The sequence below is a fragment of the Argiope bruennichi genome, chromosome 1 (genome assembly GCF_947563725.1).
Source record: "Argiope bruennichi chromosome 1, qqArgBrue1.1, whole genome shotgun sequence".
Classification (NCBI taxonomy): Eukaryota; Metazoa; Arthropoda; class Arachnida; order Araneae; family Araneidae; genus Argiope; species Argiope bruennichi.
In genome coordinates this window covers 112,786,240-112,802,051 of record NC_079151.1, presented here as the reverse complement: position 1 = coordinate 112,802,051, position 15,812 = coordinate 112,786,240, and the positions used below count along the sequence as shown (strand labels likewise).

The 15,812-nt window shown below is 24.6% G+C and overlaps 1 protein-coding gene across 1 annotated transcript; it reads right to left on the bottom strand.

Moving 5' to 3' along the window:
* Nucleotides 1-1,664: 1,664 nt before the first annotated feature.
* On the bottom strand, nt 1,665-15,552 carry LOC129980220 (embryonic polarity protein dorsal-like). Its single transcript, XM_056090783.1, has 11 exons — nt 15,414-15,552; nt 14,259-14,316; nt 10,977-11,179; nt 8,914-9,065; nt 8,151-8,242; nt 7,529-7,669; nt 6,029-6,127; nt 5,255-5,485; nt 3,464-3,550; nt 3,309-3,371; nt 1,665-2,303 (listed from the first exon to the last, which is right to left on the bottom strand). The coding sequence occupies exons 2-11, from the start codon at nt 14,308-14,310 to the stop codon at nt 1,879-1,881; spliced, it is 1,545 nt and encodes a 514-aa protein (XP_055946758.1). The 5' UTR covers nt 14,311-14,316; nt 15,414-15,552; the 3' UTR covers nt 1,665-1,878.
* Nucleotides 15,553-15,812: the final 260 nt, after the last annotated feature.

Sequence of the window (15,812 nt, the reverse complement as noted above, 5' to 3'; positions counted from 1 at the left end):
TGAATTCATGGAATTTTACTTACTCTATATCTATTTGAATTTATAATAACAAGGAAAACTTATTTTAATCAACTTTATATATTTTAGCATACTTAAAAACAATATTATGTTTCAATTTCTGATTCATAAGCATCAATTTTTTTCTAAAAAATGGGTTTTAATAATAAAAAAGTACAACAGTAACAGCAAATTAAAAGTAACTAAATATAAAAGGTCATTACTTAATAAAAAAAAAATAATTTAAATTAGAACTGCTTTGTTTTAAATACCCTTAAAAAAACATATCCCCTTTCAAGAACTTAAAAACAAATTAAATTACACTTGATAAAACTGAACAAAAAAAATAATCCTGGATATTAAAAAGAATCCAGGACTGTGAGGAATCCAGACTTAAGTCCAACAGTATTGACCCCTCGTAACCCGAAAACCCCTTGAAATTAGGCCTAAGAGATACACCATTTTTACAGAAAGAAAAAAAAAATTAAAAGAATTGCTTATTAATGGTTGTATTCTTTTAATTTATTGTTTTGTTTCTTTTCTGTAAAAATGGTGTATCTCTTAGGCCTAATTTCAGAGGATTTTCGGGTCACGAGAGGTCAATACTGTAGGATAAAACTCTGGATTCCTGACAGAAAAAAAAAAATCCCTTATTTTGAATCCCTGCCTGAGGGTGACCCTTGAGAAAGTCTTCAGACAGGATTCTTATTTTATTTGGTTTCATTTTGATTCATTTTTTTTCCCTATTAACTTGATTTTTATTACTAATTGCCTAGATTCATCTGTATTCTAGTAGTAGCTGCATTTGCGCTCTCTAAATACAATGGTGCTTTTTCAGTTTTTTACTCTTTTTTTAGTTTAATTCCGAAATAATTTTTAGTTTTGATTCTGAAATAATTTAGTTCTGTTTCCGAAATAATTTTAATTTTAGATTGTATCAATAATAATAGGTTTTAATTTCATAATGCTTATATTTTTGGTTACTATATATATATATATATATATTTCTAGCTTCCATTTTCTATTTTAAAGTAATTTTTTTACCCTAAATTTCCTAATTTTGTAATTAAAACTTTGTTCCTATCACATTCATGTTTACATACAGTAAATAAACATTCAGACACACCAGAAATGAAAAGTACTTATAAGAAATACATATTTATTACAAAAATTAGTAATATTTATGTGGCAAAGAAACTTTTCCTGATTAAAGAGAATTTTATATATTTAAAGTCAATCTATAAAAGTGCAGTATTGTAATTGTCAAAATCATGCAATTACAAACTATAATTTGCAGCATCATTACTAAAATCTATAGAATGCAAATATATTTGACAATGAACATTGCCATAAATATTATAATATAAATGTTCAAATACATTGTTATCTTAATGACAAGAAGTCAATCTGTTTAGAGTTATTACCATTTATCCAAAAGCTAATTTCTTCAATAATGGAGAAGATTTTAATAACAGTAATTTAAATTCTTGTAAAAAGATTGTAAGATTGTTTTAACAACAGTCATGAATGAATAACTATAATACATGGAACAAATAACAAGCTTTTATTATAAACCATCTTAAAATACATTTCAACAGCAAAATAGTTTAATAAAATATGCATTTTATATACAAAAAATGTAATGACAATGTTCAATACATACATTCATGAACATGATTCAGCACACATATACATATAATTATATGTACAATAAGAGCTCTAAAGAAAACACTATAAAAACAATTTTGAAAATTAATAATAACTTTTCAATTTTATACTTTCATATTAACCAAAATATAAATGCTTCTAATAAGAATAAACTATAATAAGACAAACAATAACAAACATAACTTTTTAAAAGCAAATTTTAATCAGTGCATATTACAGTTTTTCAGGCATCATCTTTGTTTCCATAATTGATGAAGAAAAATTCATACCCGAAGGTTCAGAGAAAGAATCCAATGTAATTCCACTTAAATTAACATCTAAGTCATTGGGATCAATTCCCAAGTCAAGGCTACTCAGCTTATCTAAAGTTTCATCACTTGTTGTTTCACAAAATGCTTGAGTATTGTTCATGCCAATCTGTTCCTTGGCAACTGCTAGTATGTCTTCCACCTTTTGGCGAGGGGAACATGATTGAGAATTGGAAGGCATACTTACACCAGCCATGGGATTGGAATTGTGCAGATTTTGACTATTTGCACTAACATTTGGAATAAAATTGATATCTTGCATTGATGATGAAGGCTGTATCTGATAACCATTCTCAGGTACAAAATTTCTTTGAAAATTATTCACTGCACCTAACAAGAGATAAATAACAATATTTTAAAAAAATAAATCATTCATATACAGTTTTATAATGCAACAGAACCTTGATAATTTGCATAACATCTGAAGATTTACAGTTGTAGTAATTACACACAGTTCATGATATACGATATTTTTTTTAAAAAAAAATTCCTCTATTATGTCAGCTGAAATCAAAAAACACAAACTAAATACTTACTATTTTTTATATTTAATCTTCAATCAAAATGAAAAATTAAATTTAAAAATTAAATTGTAATCCATGTATTAGAAGAATGAATATTTGTTTTTGCATAAAAAAGGAAAAACATTAATTACAACTGTTTGTAAAGTGTTAAATTATTTTGAAATAAATTAGAAATTGACTAGCTATTGCACTTTAATATTTTCGTGAGTGAGCCTTCTAAATATATACTATCTTTATACTAAATCTCATCCCATATTGAATTTTCAATCTCATGCCCTCACCTTGTAAGTATGGCATAATTCTTACAATGTATCTTATGGTCTTTTTAGCACATTTTGTTAATAGTGTTCTATCATTAAAGATATGCCCAAAATATTTTGTACATAAAAAAAATGAAAGAAACGAAGTTATTACAACATTTATAAACAGAGAGGAGATTCTAAAAATTATGATTTACCTTCTAGCAATAACAACTTATGCGCAATCAAAATAATTATCAGAATTAATACAACTAAATTCAAAGATTGATTTTAAAGTGCCTCATTAATCAGTCTCATTTTCAAAGTAAGTCATTGAATGGATTGCTTCAAAATGGTCGAGGTGGGGATTATTAATTTTAATTGTCTAAAGAACAAGATTTTCAGCTATTAATGTAATAATTAAACTGCATAAAATCCTAAATAAAAAAGTTTATAACTATTTTTGCAGCTACATTACAAATATTGCCAAATTAATATCTACAGATCAAAATTACAAATATAAGGAAATGAAAAATAATGAATTTTAAAATTTGCTTCAGTATACAGCTTACCACTTTGAAAATTTTTGGATCTGACAGCTTGCTTTATAACCCTGGGCAGAACAGGGCGGTTAGCTAAAATAAAATAGGAAAGGAAAATATATAGTCAAACAATTTTCAAATTATTCCACACAAATTTCAGAAAAGCAAAGAAATAATGTCATTACCAATTGAGGGCAAATTATTTGGTTGAAGAATGCGATCTAGGCGCAGAGCTTCAAATTTGTTACGTTTTCTTGCCAAACCTTCAGGATCTGGAAAAAAAAAGTACTCTTTTACAACTCTTAAAATTATTTCGATTTTCTTTGTAAACTTAAATTAACAGTTTTTAACTAGTTGAAGTTACAAATATTTATAGAAGCTAACTTGGAATGCACATTAAAATCCAAGAGTGGCTGAATTTTTGTTCCAATATATTTAATTTATATGAAAAATAATTCATTCTGATTTTTTAAAAGATTTACTTACTTTAAAAATAATCTTTTATTATTATTTAAACATATAATATTTTTGGAGAAAAAAGTGGGAACGGGCAATAGCAGTAACCTCATATAATTTTATATCTCCAAATTTGCATATGAAATATACAACTTTTTGCTGAGATATCATATTAATCCCTTGAGCAATACAGGCAAATGTTTTCTACACCATATAAATTACTATTATCATTCTAAGAGTACTTTGACAAAAAATATTTTTTTTTTTTTAAAAAAAACTTTTTTCATTACCAGATTCTATGAAAAATAACATTAAATACATCCTTAGAAGAAATGAAAAAAGAACTGAAATTACACATGCCACATATTTATATTTTTTAGTTAAGCATAAGACTTGAATTTCATTTGAATGTTTCCTTTGCTTTGCTAAATTAATAAAAATGTGATTTGCCTATAATGGAAAAAAAAGGCTTATTTTATTCTCACTTCAATAAGATGTTATTAAATATACATTACACAGATTTCGTACAGGCTTAAAACAAATAAAAAAAATTGAATTTCATAAAATAATGAATTATGCTAAGCATAAATACTGAGAAATAAAATAAGTATGATCAATCAAACAATCAAAATCAATCAGTTAGCATGATTAATCAATAGTGGTGATCATTTTCACATGATCATCACTATTGACCACCAGCAGCATTAAATGTGATCAATATTTGGGAGCATAGCTATCTAGGAATAATTTCTACTGATGGCATTTTTTGGAAAGTGTGTGCTTGATGGACTTCAACTAGCTGAACCAGATCATATGAGATTAATCATAACAACAATTACAATACTTGCAAATAAAATGTTATTTGAAAAGGGAGGAAGCAAAATAACTGCAATAAATTATCCCTGAATTTAAATAATTTTAAAAAAATCAAAATATAATTTAAAAATATATTTTTCATTGTTGTGCTGATTAAATTGTTTCTGTTTATTCTACAAATATTTGCCATTTTATAATCCATTGCAAAAAAATATGGTAAAGGGATATCATTTATTTTTGGATACGGCCATTTGTAGATATGATAACTATAAGTGTTGGTACTTATTATTGGTGAAAGAGCTATAACTTGCCAGTATCAAATAACATATTAAATTTGGCAAGCATAAATTTTAATGGAGATTATAAAATGTAAGTTATCTCTGAGGATAATACCAAATAAAGATCCCAAGGTCAAACTTATAAATTATAAATCAGAATACTAGATAAATACTTTTCCCAGCTAGGTAGATTAAGAGTCAAGGGGATAGACATCTCTTTAGCAAGTAAAATTTTGAATAATAATTTCAAGATAGACATCTCTTTATCAGGTAAAATTTTGAATAATAATTTAAAACTAGTTAAATCTGCATGTTGTTTTAACCTAATTAGTTTTAAAAAAATCCAGAATAAAATTAAAGAAAAAATAACAATAGAAAAATAACAACATGAATAATAAAAATTATAGTCAGTTATTTTAAACAAACCTTGCTTCAAAGGAAGAAAAGTGAAAGTTCTCGGTTTTCCTACAGCTCCATCAGAAGGCCTTCTTAACTGAATGAAACAGTCAAGAGAATGCTGAAGATTTATGTTCTTATAAGCAGGTGTTTGGAATGAAATTGCAGCTTTACGGTGCACATGATGAGGTGCAAATTTACCATGATCACACCAAACAATTTTGTTATCATTTTCTTCAAAAAATAAAATTTGAATATCGTCTGCAAAATAGAATTATACATTAATACTTCTCAGCTTAACTAATTATTATATCATATTATATTATATATATATATATACCTGCTGCTGGTATGTTCTTTCCTTTTTGTTTTCATAATTGGTTAAGAGAGTTATTATATAGTTAATTTTATGTTATTGTATTTTTACTTATTGGTGATCGTATTCTTTTAATTTACCATTTTGTTTCTTTTCTGTAAAAATGGTGAATCTCTTAGGGCTTAATTTCAGGGGATTTTCGGGTCACGAGGGGTAAATACGGTTGGACAAAAGTCCGATTCCTCACAGAAAAAAAATCCTCACTTTGAAACCCTGCCTGAGAGTGACCCTTGAGAAAGTCTTCAGGCCGGATTTGTATTTTATTGGGTTTAATTTTGATTCTATTTTTCTTTTTAACTTGGTTTTTGTTACTAATTATATATATATATATTTCAAAATAATTTGAAAATTTATTAAGATTAAAAAGTTTATAATATTACTATCTTTTACAATATTATTATTATTATGCATCAAATAGCAAAATTTACCTTTATTAACTTGATCACACAATAAAATGACTTCTTGGCCCCCAGTGACAGGTGCAGAATAATGACTTAACTTAGTTATTGTAAGATCTGATATAGTTTCTGAAAGAAAAATCAAAAATATTTTTTTAATTATGAGCAATACTAAACAAGTATTAAAATATAGCAAATTTTAAGCAATAAACTACATGAAAATGTTCAGCAGACAAATAAATCTAATTTAGATTAAAGAATCTCATTAATTCCCAAACAAAGCTAAAAATCATATTAGGAGAAAAATTAAATAAAATCAGGTACAAAATCTAAGTATCATCCTTCATTTGCAGGTACAGTATCACAAAAATAAGCACATTTAAAAAATAAAAAAAAGCAGTAAAAAATAAAAAAAAAGTGCAAATTTATCCTTATAAACCGGGTTTGACAGTTTTTCAAACCCGGTTTAAAAAAAAACGGTTTTTTAAAGTAAATTTGTCACATTTGAAAATCGGTTTTTAAATTAAGAAAACCAGTTTAAAGAATTCCTATTATAATGTAAAAATTAATTTTCAACTTATTTGATTTTCAATTTTTTCGATGCAATGGACAGCAAACACATTTTTCTGGCAGTTAAAGAATGTTGTTTTAGCATTGAATGATATTAGTTCTTCTTATATATGTAATGAAGCCTTATATCCTAAACTTTTAGAACTGCATAAAGTATTGAGACTGATTCATCTAGCAGCTGAAGGTTTAAAATTATTATATGCTTTAGAAGAACGAATTCAAAAAAAGAACACAAGTAGAATTAGCAATTCTTTGGCTGTACTTGCAGAATACACAAAACATTTCTAGTTCAGCAAAGAAATCTATCTTGCTTTCTTTAGGTTCAAAAACCGAAATTATTAAATTATCTGGAAAGATGTTGTCTAGAATATTTCCAAATTCTTATGTGGAAACCAATTTTAATGAACAGCAAATTGAAGAAACTACTCATCAGAGTAATTCTTTTTTTAAAAAAAGCCATGAAAAATCAATTTATAAGTTTTTTGAAGACCTTGAAGAAAAACTTACAAATCCAAAGATACTAAAAGCTGAATTTTCATTATTTGATCCAATGAATAAAAGAGCAACAACAACAAAAAAATAGGTTTGTTATTTGATGACATGAAAACTATAAAACCAAGTTCAATAACTAGTGAGCGAGTATTTTCAATTTCAGGCAATATTGTGTCCAAAATAAGAACAAGACTTAGCCACTGTTTAGTGGATATTTTATGTTTTTTAAAATCCTATTTTCTTAGGAGAAATTAAAATTAGTGAAAATAATGTAAATATTATTTGAAATTTTTCTTTGAATTTTCATTATTTTGTGTAAATAATATATAAATCCCTTTTCCTTCTTCCAAATATCAATATATCTTAATTTCAATGTGCATTTTTAAACAGATTATTTTCTGTATAAGCTGTTAGAAATGAAACCTAATTAAAATTTATGGCAAAAGAGCTGAAATTTGATTTACTTACTATTATCAAAAATAGGATTGCTTATCACAGGTGGAAGAGGAATACATAACTTCCCATGCTCATCTGGTAAAAAAACTTGAAAACATAATCTAAGAGCATTCAGATTTATCTTGTTTGGTTCTAAATGATGAGAAAACCCAGCTAGAAAAGAAATATAAAAAAAAATGAAGAAGAAAAAATGTAAACTGATGAAAATTTTACATTTCAAGGTTTATAAAAAAATAAATAATGTACAGATAGAAAAATCGATAGAATATTTTACATTTTAATCACAGAATTCTATCCGAGTAACTTTTTAATTAAATGGTATTATTTGAAAATTATGAATCATAACCAATGAACACATTTAAGGAAGTAATTTTTATATAAAACATGAAACTTTATAATACAGTTCAATAGTAGATATAAATATCAAGTAAAAAATTATTGATAAGTCATAATTCTTTTATTCTTAAACCATATATTTCCTATAAGGGATAACCCTTTCATTTACAAATATTTTGCAATTTACATAATCCCATTTGTATCAATCTATTCTGTGTTTTACTTTTCATACATGAGTTAAAATAATATAATTTTATTAAAACTAAATTTTACCACTTTGAAATAAAGAAAAGCTTACTTCCAAATGGATCTACTTGTATAGCTTCTCTATGAGAAAGAGATTCTTTAATATCTTTCTTCTTGACACATTGTATCCCAAGATTGGCAAAACTAATAAAACAGAAAAATTCTTTAAATATGCTTTTTATAATTTAAAAGAAAAAAAAATCACACAAGAGTGAGGATGAGCAAAATGTTTAGCCGAGTTTGGATGAAAAATACGTAGAAACATGCAAGTAATTTTTTTCACTTGACTTCCAAATAAAACCAACATTTAAGTCATGTGTATCTATGCTTGAACAAAACCTTCTTTTCATTATCACACTAAATGAAAAATGTTATATGATGTTCAGAAACAATATATTTTGTGATGGAGCTAAAGCAGATAATGGTAATACTATTTGAATTATTTTTAATTGAATTTTTATGTGTGCGAGTGTGTGTGTTATTTAACTGTTAAGAATAATCCAATCTGATATAATTTAAATGAATATTTTGAATAATTTATATAGACTTGAAAATTTACTAAGAAAAAAAGGTTAGAGCTCTCTTCTAATAAAATACATTTTTGATAAAACCCACTTCTTCAAAAAAATTCAAACAATAGTCACTAAAATATTGTTTAAATAATATGAGTTAATATCGCAGTACTTAAAAAAGAAAAGAAAAGAAAAATAGTAACATACTTGTTTCATAATACTCATATGAAAATAAAATTTAATAATATAGGATAGAGTAATTCTCAATAATGGGATAAAAATAAATTCTCAATTAATACTTACTTGCATACCATATCAGGAGTATTAATAGATTTATAGCAAACACCATTAGCACATGTTTTTCCCACTAGATTATGTGGATGTGGATAATAAGGAGGTCCATCTTTTGTGACACAAGATACCACAACACCTGCCGCACCCTGATAGCCATGAACCTATAATTTTAAAGCTCTATAAAAGTGATTCTACAACATCATAATTTTCAGTCAAAATTAAATGTTGAAATCAATAATATCATTTCTAGAAATATACACATTCCTTTTATAAAAATAAGATTTGACAAAAGCATTTAAATGGTTAAACTTTAAAATGGTCAGCAAAAATCTAAATACAAATTAAATTCATAACAACATAGAAAGTATACATATCTGGTATATACAATTTTGATTTTAAAAAAAGGTTTATAATGTAAGATCTAAATCATGATTTAATTTCTATCTGTTTTATGATATAGCTTTCAATAAATATAAAAATATACTTATACTTAAATATCATAGTTAAACATAAAAAAGATAGTTTAAAAACTGAAATAATTTTTTTCTACTGCTTTTAATTAATTTCTGCATTGCTTCACATTCTATTAATAAATATTATTTAAAAAATATTGCAACATAGAATTTTTGCATGATTTATACAATATACAATGATTTATACAACATTACCAATAAAATTTATATTTAAAAAAGACCAATTAAAAATTTTCAATGGTAATTTATACATTTCTCTCTCAATCAGAGACTCTTAGCTGAAGTCAGTTGTTTTGTCTATTTGAATATATCATTCCACATACATAACAATTCATTGCAAATTTGAATATATTTAAAGAAAATCATTCAGAGGTACAATCATTTCAAAAACAACTTTTTACGAATGATATATGAATTACTTTCACTCCAATGCTACAAACAAATTCATACTAATTCAAATGTCTTTATAATATTTTTAAACAAAAATAAATCTATCTAATATTCAAAATTGGAGTCTAAAATCAACTTCCTTATATTTCAGGAAGTGATAAGTGGTTAAATACTATCATAAGCTGTGATCCTTATCTTTTTTTGCAAGAGTCCTTCAGGAATATAAAACACTTTCAATTAGGATTTAAAAATGCCTAAATAAAATAATTTTTAAAAAAAAATTTAAAAAAAAATCACTTCATTATTTTATCTTTTTATTTTATACAGTATTTTACAAGATGGCATATATAAGATTAGAAAATATTCCAGTATGAATTACAACTAAAGCAGTACAATTTTAAATGAATTATAGCATAAACATGATTAAGGGGAAGCATTTTACTAAGCCAGTAACACCTAAGTTAATTTATAGCTAAAAAATATCAAGATACCTGAAAAATAAAATTTAAAAAATAATCTTATTATTTATTTAATTTAGAATAATCTGAAAAAAGTTTTAACTCTCTTCATACACAAGTATAAAAAGATTTTCAAAACATAGCAGGAAGAAAAAAAAAAATCAAAAATATTATTTTCAATTTCGTGCATCATTTTGGTAATAAATCAAAGTAAAAAAAAATAATCAAAATGGCAATATTTTGACTTCAAAATTAGGGTAAAAGATAAAATACTACAGTTAAAAATCCTTTAGAATTTGAAAACACTTATTAGAAAAAATTAAAAGAGAAACAATGGAAATACATTCAGTTTAGGCATGAAACTGAAATATAATCCCTTACACAGAACCTAGCATTATTCCCAGATTTAAAAATAATGCTAAAAAACAAATTAAAATGTACAATATAACTTCTTAATAACTATATAAGATATCATGCAAATATTATAGTAATATTTGTACAAAGATTTGATAATGATACTGAATGATAAATGATACTGAAATTAATAAACTGATCTAATATTAAAAAATTCATACTTAAACATAGTTCTTTTGATAAATTTGCACATTAAATTAGAAATAAAGAGTTACAAGAAATAAAGTCTGCACCTGTGACACACAGCAGACATTGCAAAAATGAAAATGATTTTTTAAATATTTATCACCACTCATTTTCATATTTAAATAACTTTTTTCACAAGAAATATACATACTTTTATTGTTGGATAAGTCTTTTGTTTATCTGAACTGTTAATTCCTCTTATACATCCTGCAGAACGTCCTTCACATTTATAACGAAATCGTGCACCTATAGATACAGGTTGCTCTAAAATTTCAACATAAGGACGAGGAGGAGTTCTATTTGAGGCATAGGATAGTTCTTCCTGTGCAATATTATAGTTATATGATATTCTTCCTACAGAAAATAATAAAAGGTTAATTTCTATAATAAAAACTGAATACCAAAATTATTAATAAGAAGAATATAAAAGGAATAATTTATGTGTATATAAAAAAAGTAAAAAATTAAAAAAAAAATACAGCCCTTAACCCAAATTTAAGAAGGCGAAAGAAACTATTTTCCACTATTAGACATTTTGAATAATTGATGACCCTTTAATTTTCAGATATAAGTAAATTTAAATAAAAGTTATAAGAAAAGACAATTGTTTTAATTAAATAAAGAATTTAGGCTAATCTCTTTTAACTTAATGTTCAACATTTTTCAAAGACAACCTAACAAGAATAAAATTTTCAAAACATAAAAATGAAAATTTAACAATATAATATTACGAACAAATGCTTCAAAACATCTTTCATTTATTACTTTCAAATGTAAAAGATTAATTAATAACTCATATTTTTATTTATTTTTTAGATGAAGTAAAGATTTATATACAGTTATAATATTATAATGGTATCAAAAAAATTACAGGTATTAATGGTATCAAGATAAATTACATAATATAATTAGGAAGATATATATTATTTTTTTTACTAAGCATATTAAATTTCTAAATTTATTTATGGTGAAAATTTTCAAATTTTTTGATTCAGGCATTAATTAAAACATACAGCCATATTTCAGATGTTTCATGTAAAAAAATTATTAAAAAGAGCATTTATAGGTATTTCACCAATATAAAAGTTTTTAAATAATATCTATACAGTAACTGTTTTTTCACAGATCTTCATCATCTAAAGTCTTGAAAATTTGGGAGAATCTTAAAATTTACTCAATATACAGTTCTATGTTAAGCTAATGGTGAATTGAAAATAGTGTGAATGAAAAGGGCCTTAAAACAATTATGTGCATTTATTTACATATTATCAAGATCTGCTAATGTATACATATAAATCAACAATAGAGAAGCTATATATAAAAGGTAAAAGCTTACTAATTTAAAAGTCTACCACAGCATTTCCTTAAAAACTTCCAAATAAAGTAAAAAGCTATTTACAATCTGATACATCAGTTGTTGAGTAATCTTATCAAGTAAGATAAACAATAAATTTATTATCGCCACTGAAAATCAATAAATAAATCCCCCTTCTTATTTGGAAGTAATTAAATACTAATAAAGTATGCTTCATTTAATTTCAAGATAAATTTTTTATTAAAGCAGAGAATTCCATTTACTTTATAGAATGTTTTGTCTAATGCCATTTTTCAAATAAGAATTCAATTAAAGATATGAGGCACATGAGGTTAATACATTAGGGCAAAAAAATATATGCAAATAATAACAAATGCAAATAATACATATGCAAAAGTACATTTATTTCAATCATTTTTCAAAAATAAAACAGAAGAAATAAAAAAAAAATACTAAAATAAAGGCTATCATATCACAAGGCAATGATTTAATATGAGCAATCAAAATATAAGACAATTAAAAAACGAAAGACAGTATTATTACTCTAATTATATAAATTTCCAGAAGAAAAGGCAGGAAATAAGCAAAGGAAACATTAATATATGTATATCAAACTTAAAATAAAAAATTATATTAAAACCATCTTTCAAGCATTACGATTATTGTGGAATCTGCATTCCTTTCTATATTATATATATACATATATATTACATAGTGTCCTTAAAAAAATTAATTAAAAAAACTGTAACCTATGTAAACTTGTTTCTAAAAGAAAATATTTAGTTCATGTCACTTATTTTAACACATTAAAAGAATAATGTATATAGACATGTTTACATTGTATTTAAGATATAGATATTATTCTATGTAATTTAGTTAAAATATTTCTGCAAAAATATATTAGAAGAACTAATTATATTTCAATAATAATATAAAGTTTTTTCCACACATATACAACAAACAAAAATACTGATAACTGAAAAAGTTTCAAGAAACAAACTGCACATAATAGGTTATTACTAAGAACTAAAATACGATGCAGATAGAAAATCTAAATAAAATTTATTTAATTCCAATTGAAGTTAAAAATCTTTCAAAAAAACTTTCCATTTCTAGCTTATTATCAGTTGTTCATATGAGAAATCCAAACAATTCATATGAAAGTTTTAAGCATAAATATCAACAAATTTAATAAAAATTATTTTCATTGAAAAATTAGAAATGTACACTCATAAACTTTTTAATTGCAAATTAATAACAGTTTAATAGAATTGGAGGCAAAAACAAGTAAAAAAATATATATATATTCTAATTTCAACTATTAACAATTTTGAATTAGTGCCAGAACAAACATTTAATGCTATCTTGTAATATATATATTTATTTATTTTGAAGAAGCAAATGTAGAATTCTTTAAAAAAATTTATTCTTCATGAAAGAAAAGAGTCCGGTTTTTATTATATTTTTTATGTAAAAAATACAACTAGCACAGAGCAGCTTATAGAGTGGGGAGGCAAAAAGAAGAGAGCACAAGAAAGTATTTTTAAATTAAAGAGTTTTAGAAGGAATCTGCTGATATAGCATTTGGGCTCATTACATGTGAAAGCATCATTGTGATAAAATAAGAGTCAACATAAATCTGAAATGAAAATGAAGCTGGAATTCAAATAAATAGGAAATTATAATATTTCCGTAAACATAAGCTTCTGAAATTCCCTTAAAACATGAAATACTTTTCAATTTAACATTCAAAAAATTGAATCCACTATTTGAATTATTTTATTATAAATAAGTATTTTGAATTATTTTACAAATCAATAAGACAAAAATAAAAAATAAATCTTTGTTTCTTATAAAAATAATAAAACTTAAAAACAGAGAATGCTAATAAATTACCATAATTAAGGGATGGATATCATTTTATCGTCTATGTAAAATGAAAAATTGATAACAAAATTAAATTTCATTTTAAATATTTCATTCTGCATACTGGAAAAGAATTAATGAATGTATAAATAAATAAAGGCACCAGAGATACATAAAAATTAAGAAAATATATTAAAATACACATTAAAATTAAAGAAAAAACTATTTTTAAAAGAAATCTTTCTTTCTTACCAACTGGTTGAGGTGGCAATGAGTGTGATACAGTATCAATCGGGGAGTACATGACAACCTTCAAATGAAATATAATGCAAGTACATAAGAATTCAAAAAATTCAAGCAGAATGCATTATTTTAGAAGCAAAACAACAGTGACATTAGTTATCTAACAGAATTATTTTTTAATAAAATTTTATTTTTTATACTAACTAGCATTTTAATGCAAAGTTTGAAATAAACATGTAAAGAAGTCAATAATATAGTGAAACTGCATTTAAATTAAAGTTAAAATTAAGCATAGAAAAGAAAATATTTTTGATATTGTCAACATTTATTTTCAAGGCACTTGGATAATAAACTTTAATCAGGAACACTTGTACAAGAATCACTATATGTTAATGAATATGAAAATTTTATGAAAATAATAAAATTATGAATCATATTAAAAACTTCTACTAAGAATATAAAGATGCATTATGCTAAAGTCTGCAAATGAAAAAATTTTTAATTTTGAAAACATATCAAAAACTATCAGTTTATACCACAATCCCAAGATATAGCATATTGCATGCATATAATTTCAAAAGATTCACTTCAAAATATAAATCTTTTGAATATGAAATTATAACAATAAAGGCTATAGTAGATAAAAGACAATAACTATATTTAAAACAGTATTCGATGATTTAAGGGGAAAAAAAATAAACTCCTTAAATGTCTTTTTATAATTCAACATTCTTTACCATTAACAAATTAAAAATAATTTTTTTAATCATTACAAGTCATTTGAATACTGTAATTTCTTCAAAAATAATAAAGAATGATGTTTAACAGACCAAACAAAACCTGAGCAGGTTCACCTGGATAAACTTCTAAAAATACTTCAGTCTTAATAAAATGAAGACTTGCAAAAATAATGTTCTTGATAAACATATGTATAAAATTATTATGATCTCATTATAAAAACTATAAACATTAACAACAGTATTAAATTGTGTCAAATATGTACTTTATATATTAGATATTGTGTGAATCAGAAGCTAAATGTAAACATGATTGATAAAATCACATAAGAAAACTATCACTTTCATTTTCAGAACTTTAGGAAACATTTCAGTTCAAGATTTTGAATAAAAATAAGGTACATGATTGTTTTTAGCATTTACTTACAGCATATGCGATGTTATTTTTAAATTTTGCTACAGATGCTTATCTCATTCTGCCTTCATGTTCCAAAATTTGACATTTAAACATATAATCATTTCAAAACAACCACTGTAGGATTCACTTCTGCTTGGGCATATTTATTGCGCAATCAGACGCAATTTTACTTGTGTTGCCATTTCAAAATCAGATTATAGAAATATTTAGAAATCAAATAGTAAACAATTTGAGGCTTGGATAGTGCTTTAAAAAGCATACATAAACATATCCGCTTTTCTTGGAGTCACATCTGTAAAGATCTTATCCTTACACCATTGCAAGAATTTCACAAGGAACTCTTAACTACATTCTTCGAAAAAATTGATAAAAACGATAACTTCTCCCTGAATTGAATCTTGGGATCCA

Excerpts from the sequence above, each read along its gene's own strand:
- LOC129980220 (XM_056090783.1), bottom strand. The coding sequence starts at position 14,310 with ATGTACTCCCCGATTGATACTGTATCACACTCATTGCCACCTCAACCA. Across the intron at positions 9,066-10,976 it reads AGACTTATCCAACAATAAAA|GTTCATGGCTATCAGGGTGC; the intron begins GTATGTATATTT and ends TTAAAATTATAG. Across the intron at positions 7,670-8,150 it reads ACAAGTAGATCCATTTGGAA|CTGGGTTTTCTCATCATTTA; the intron begins GTAAGCTTTTCT and ends TTTCTTTTCTAG.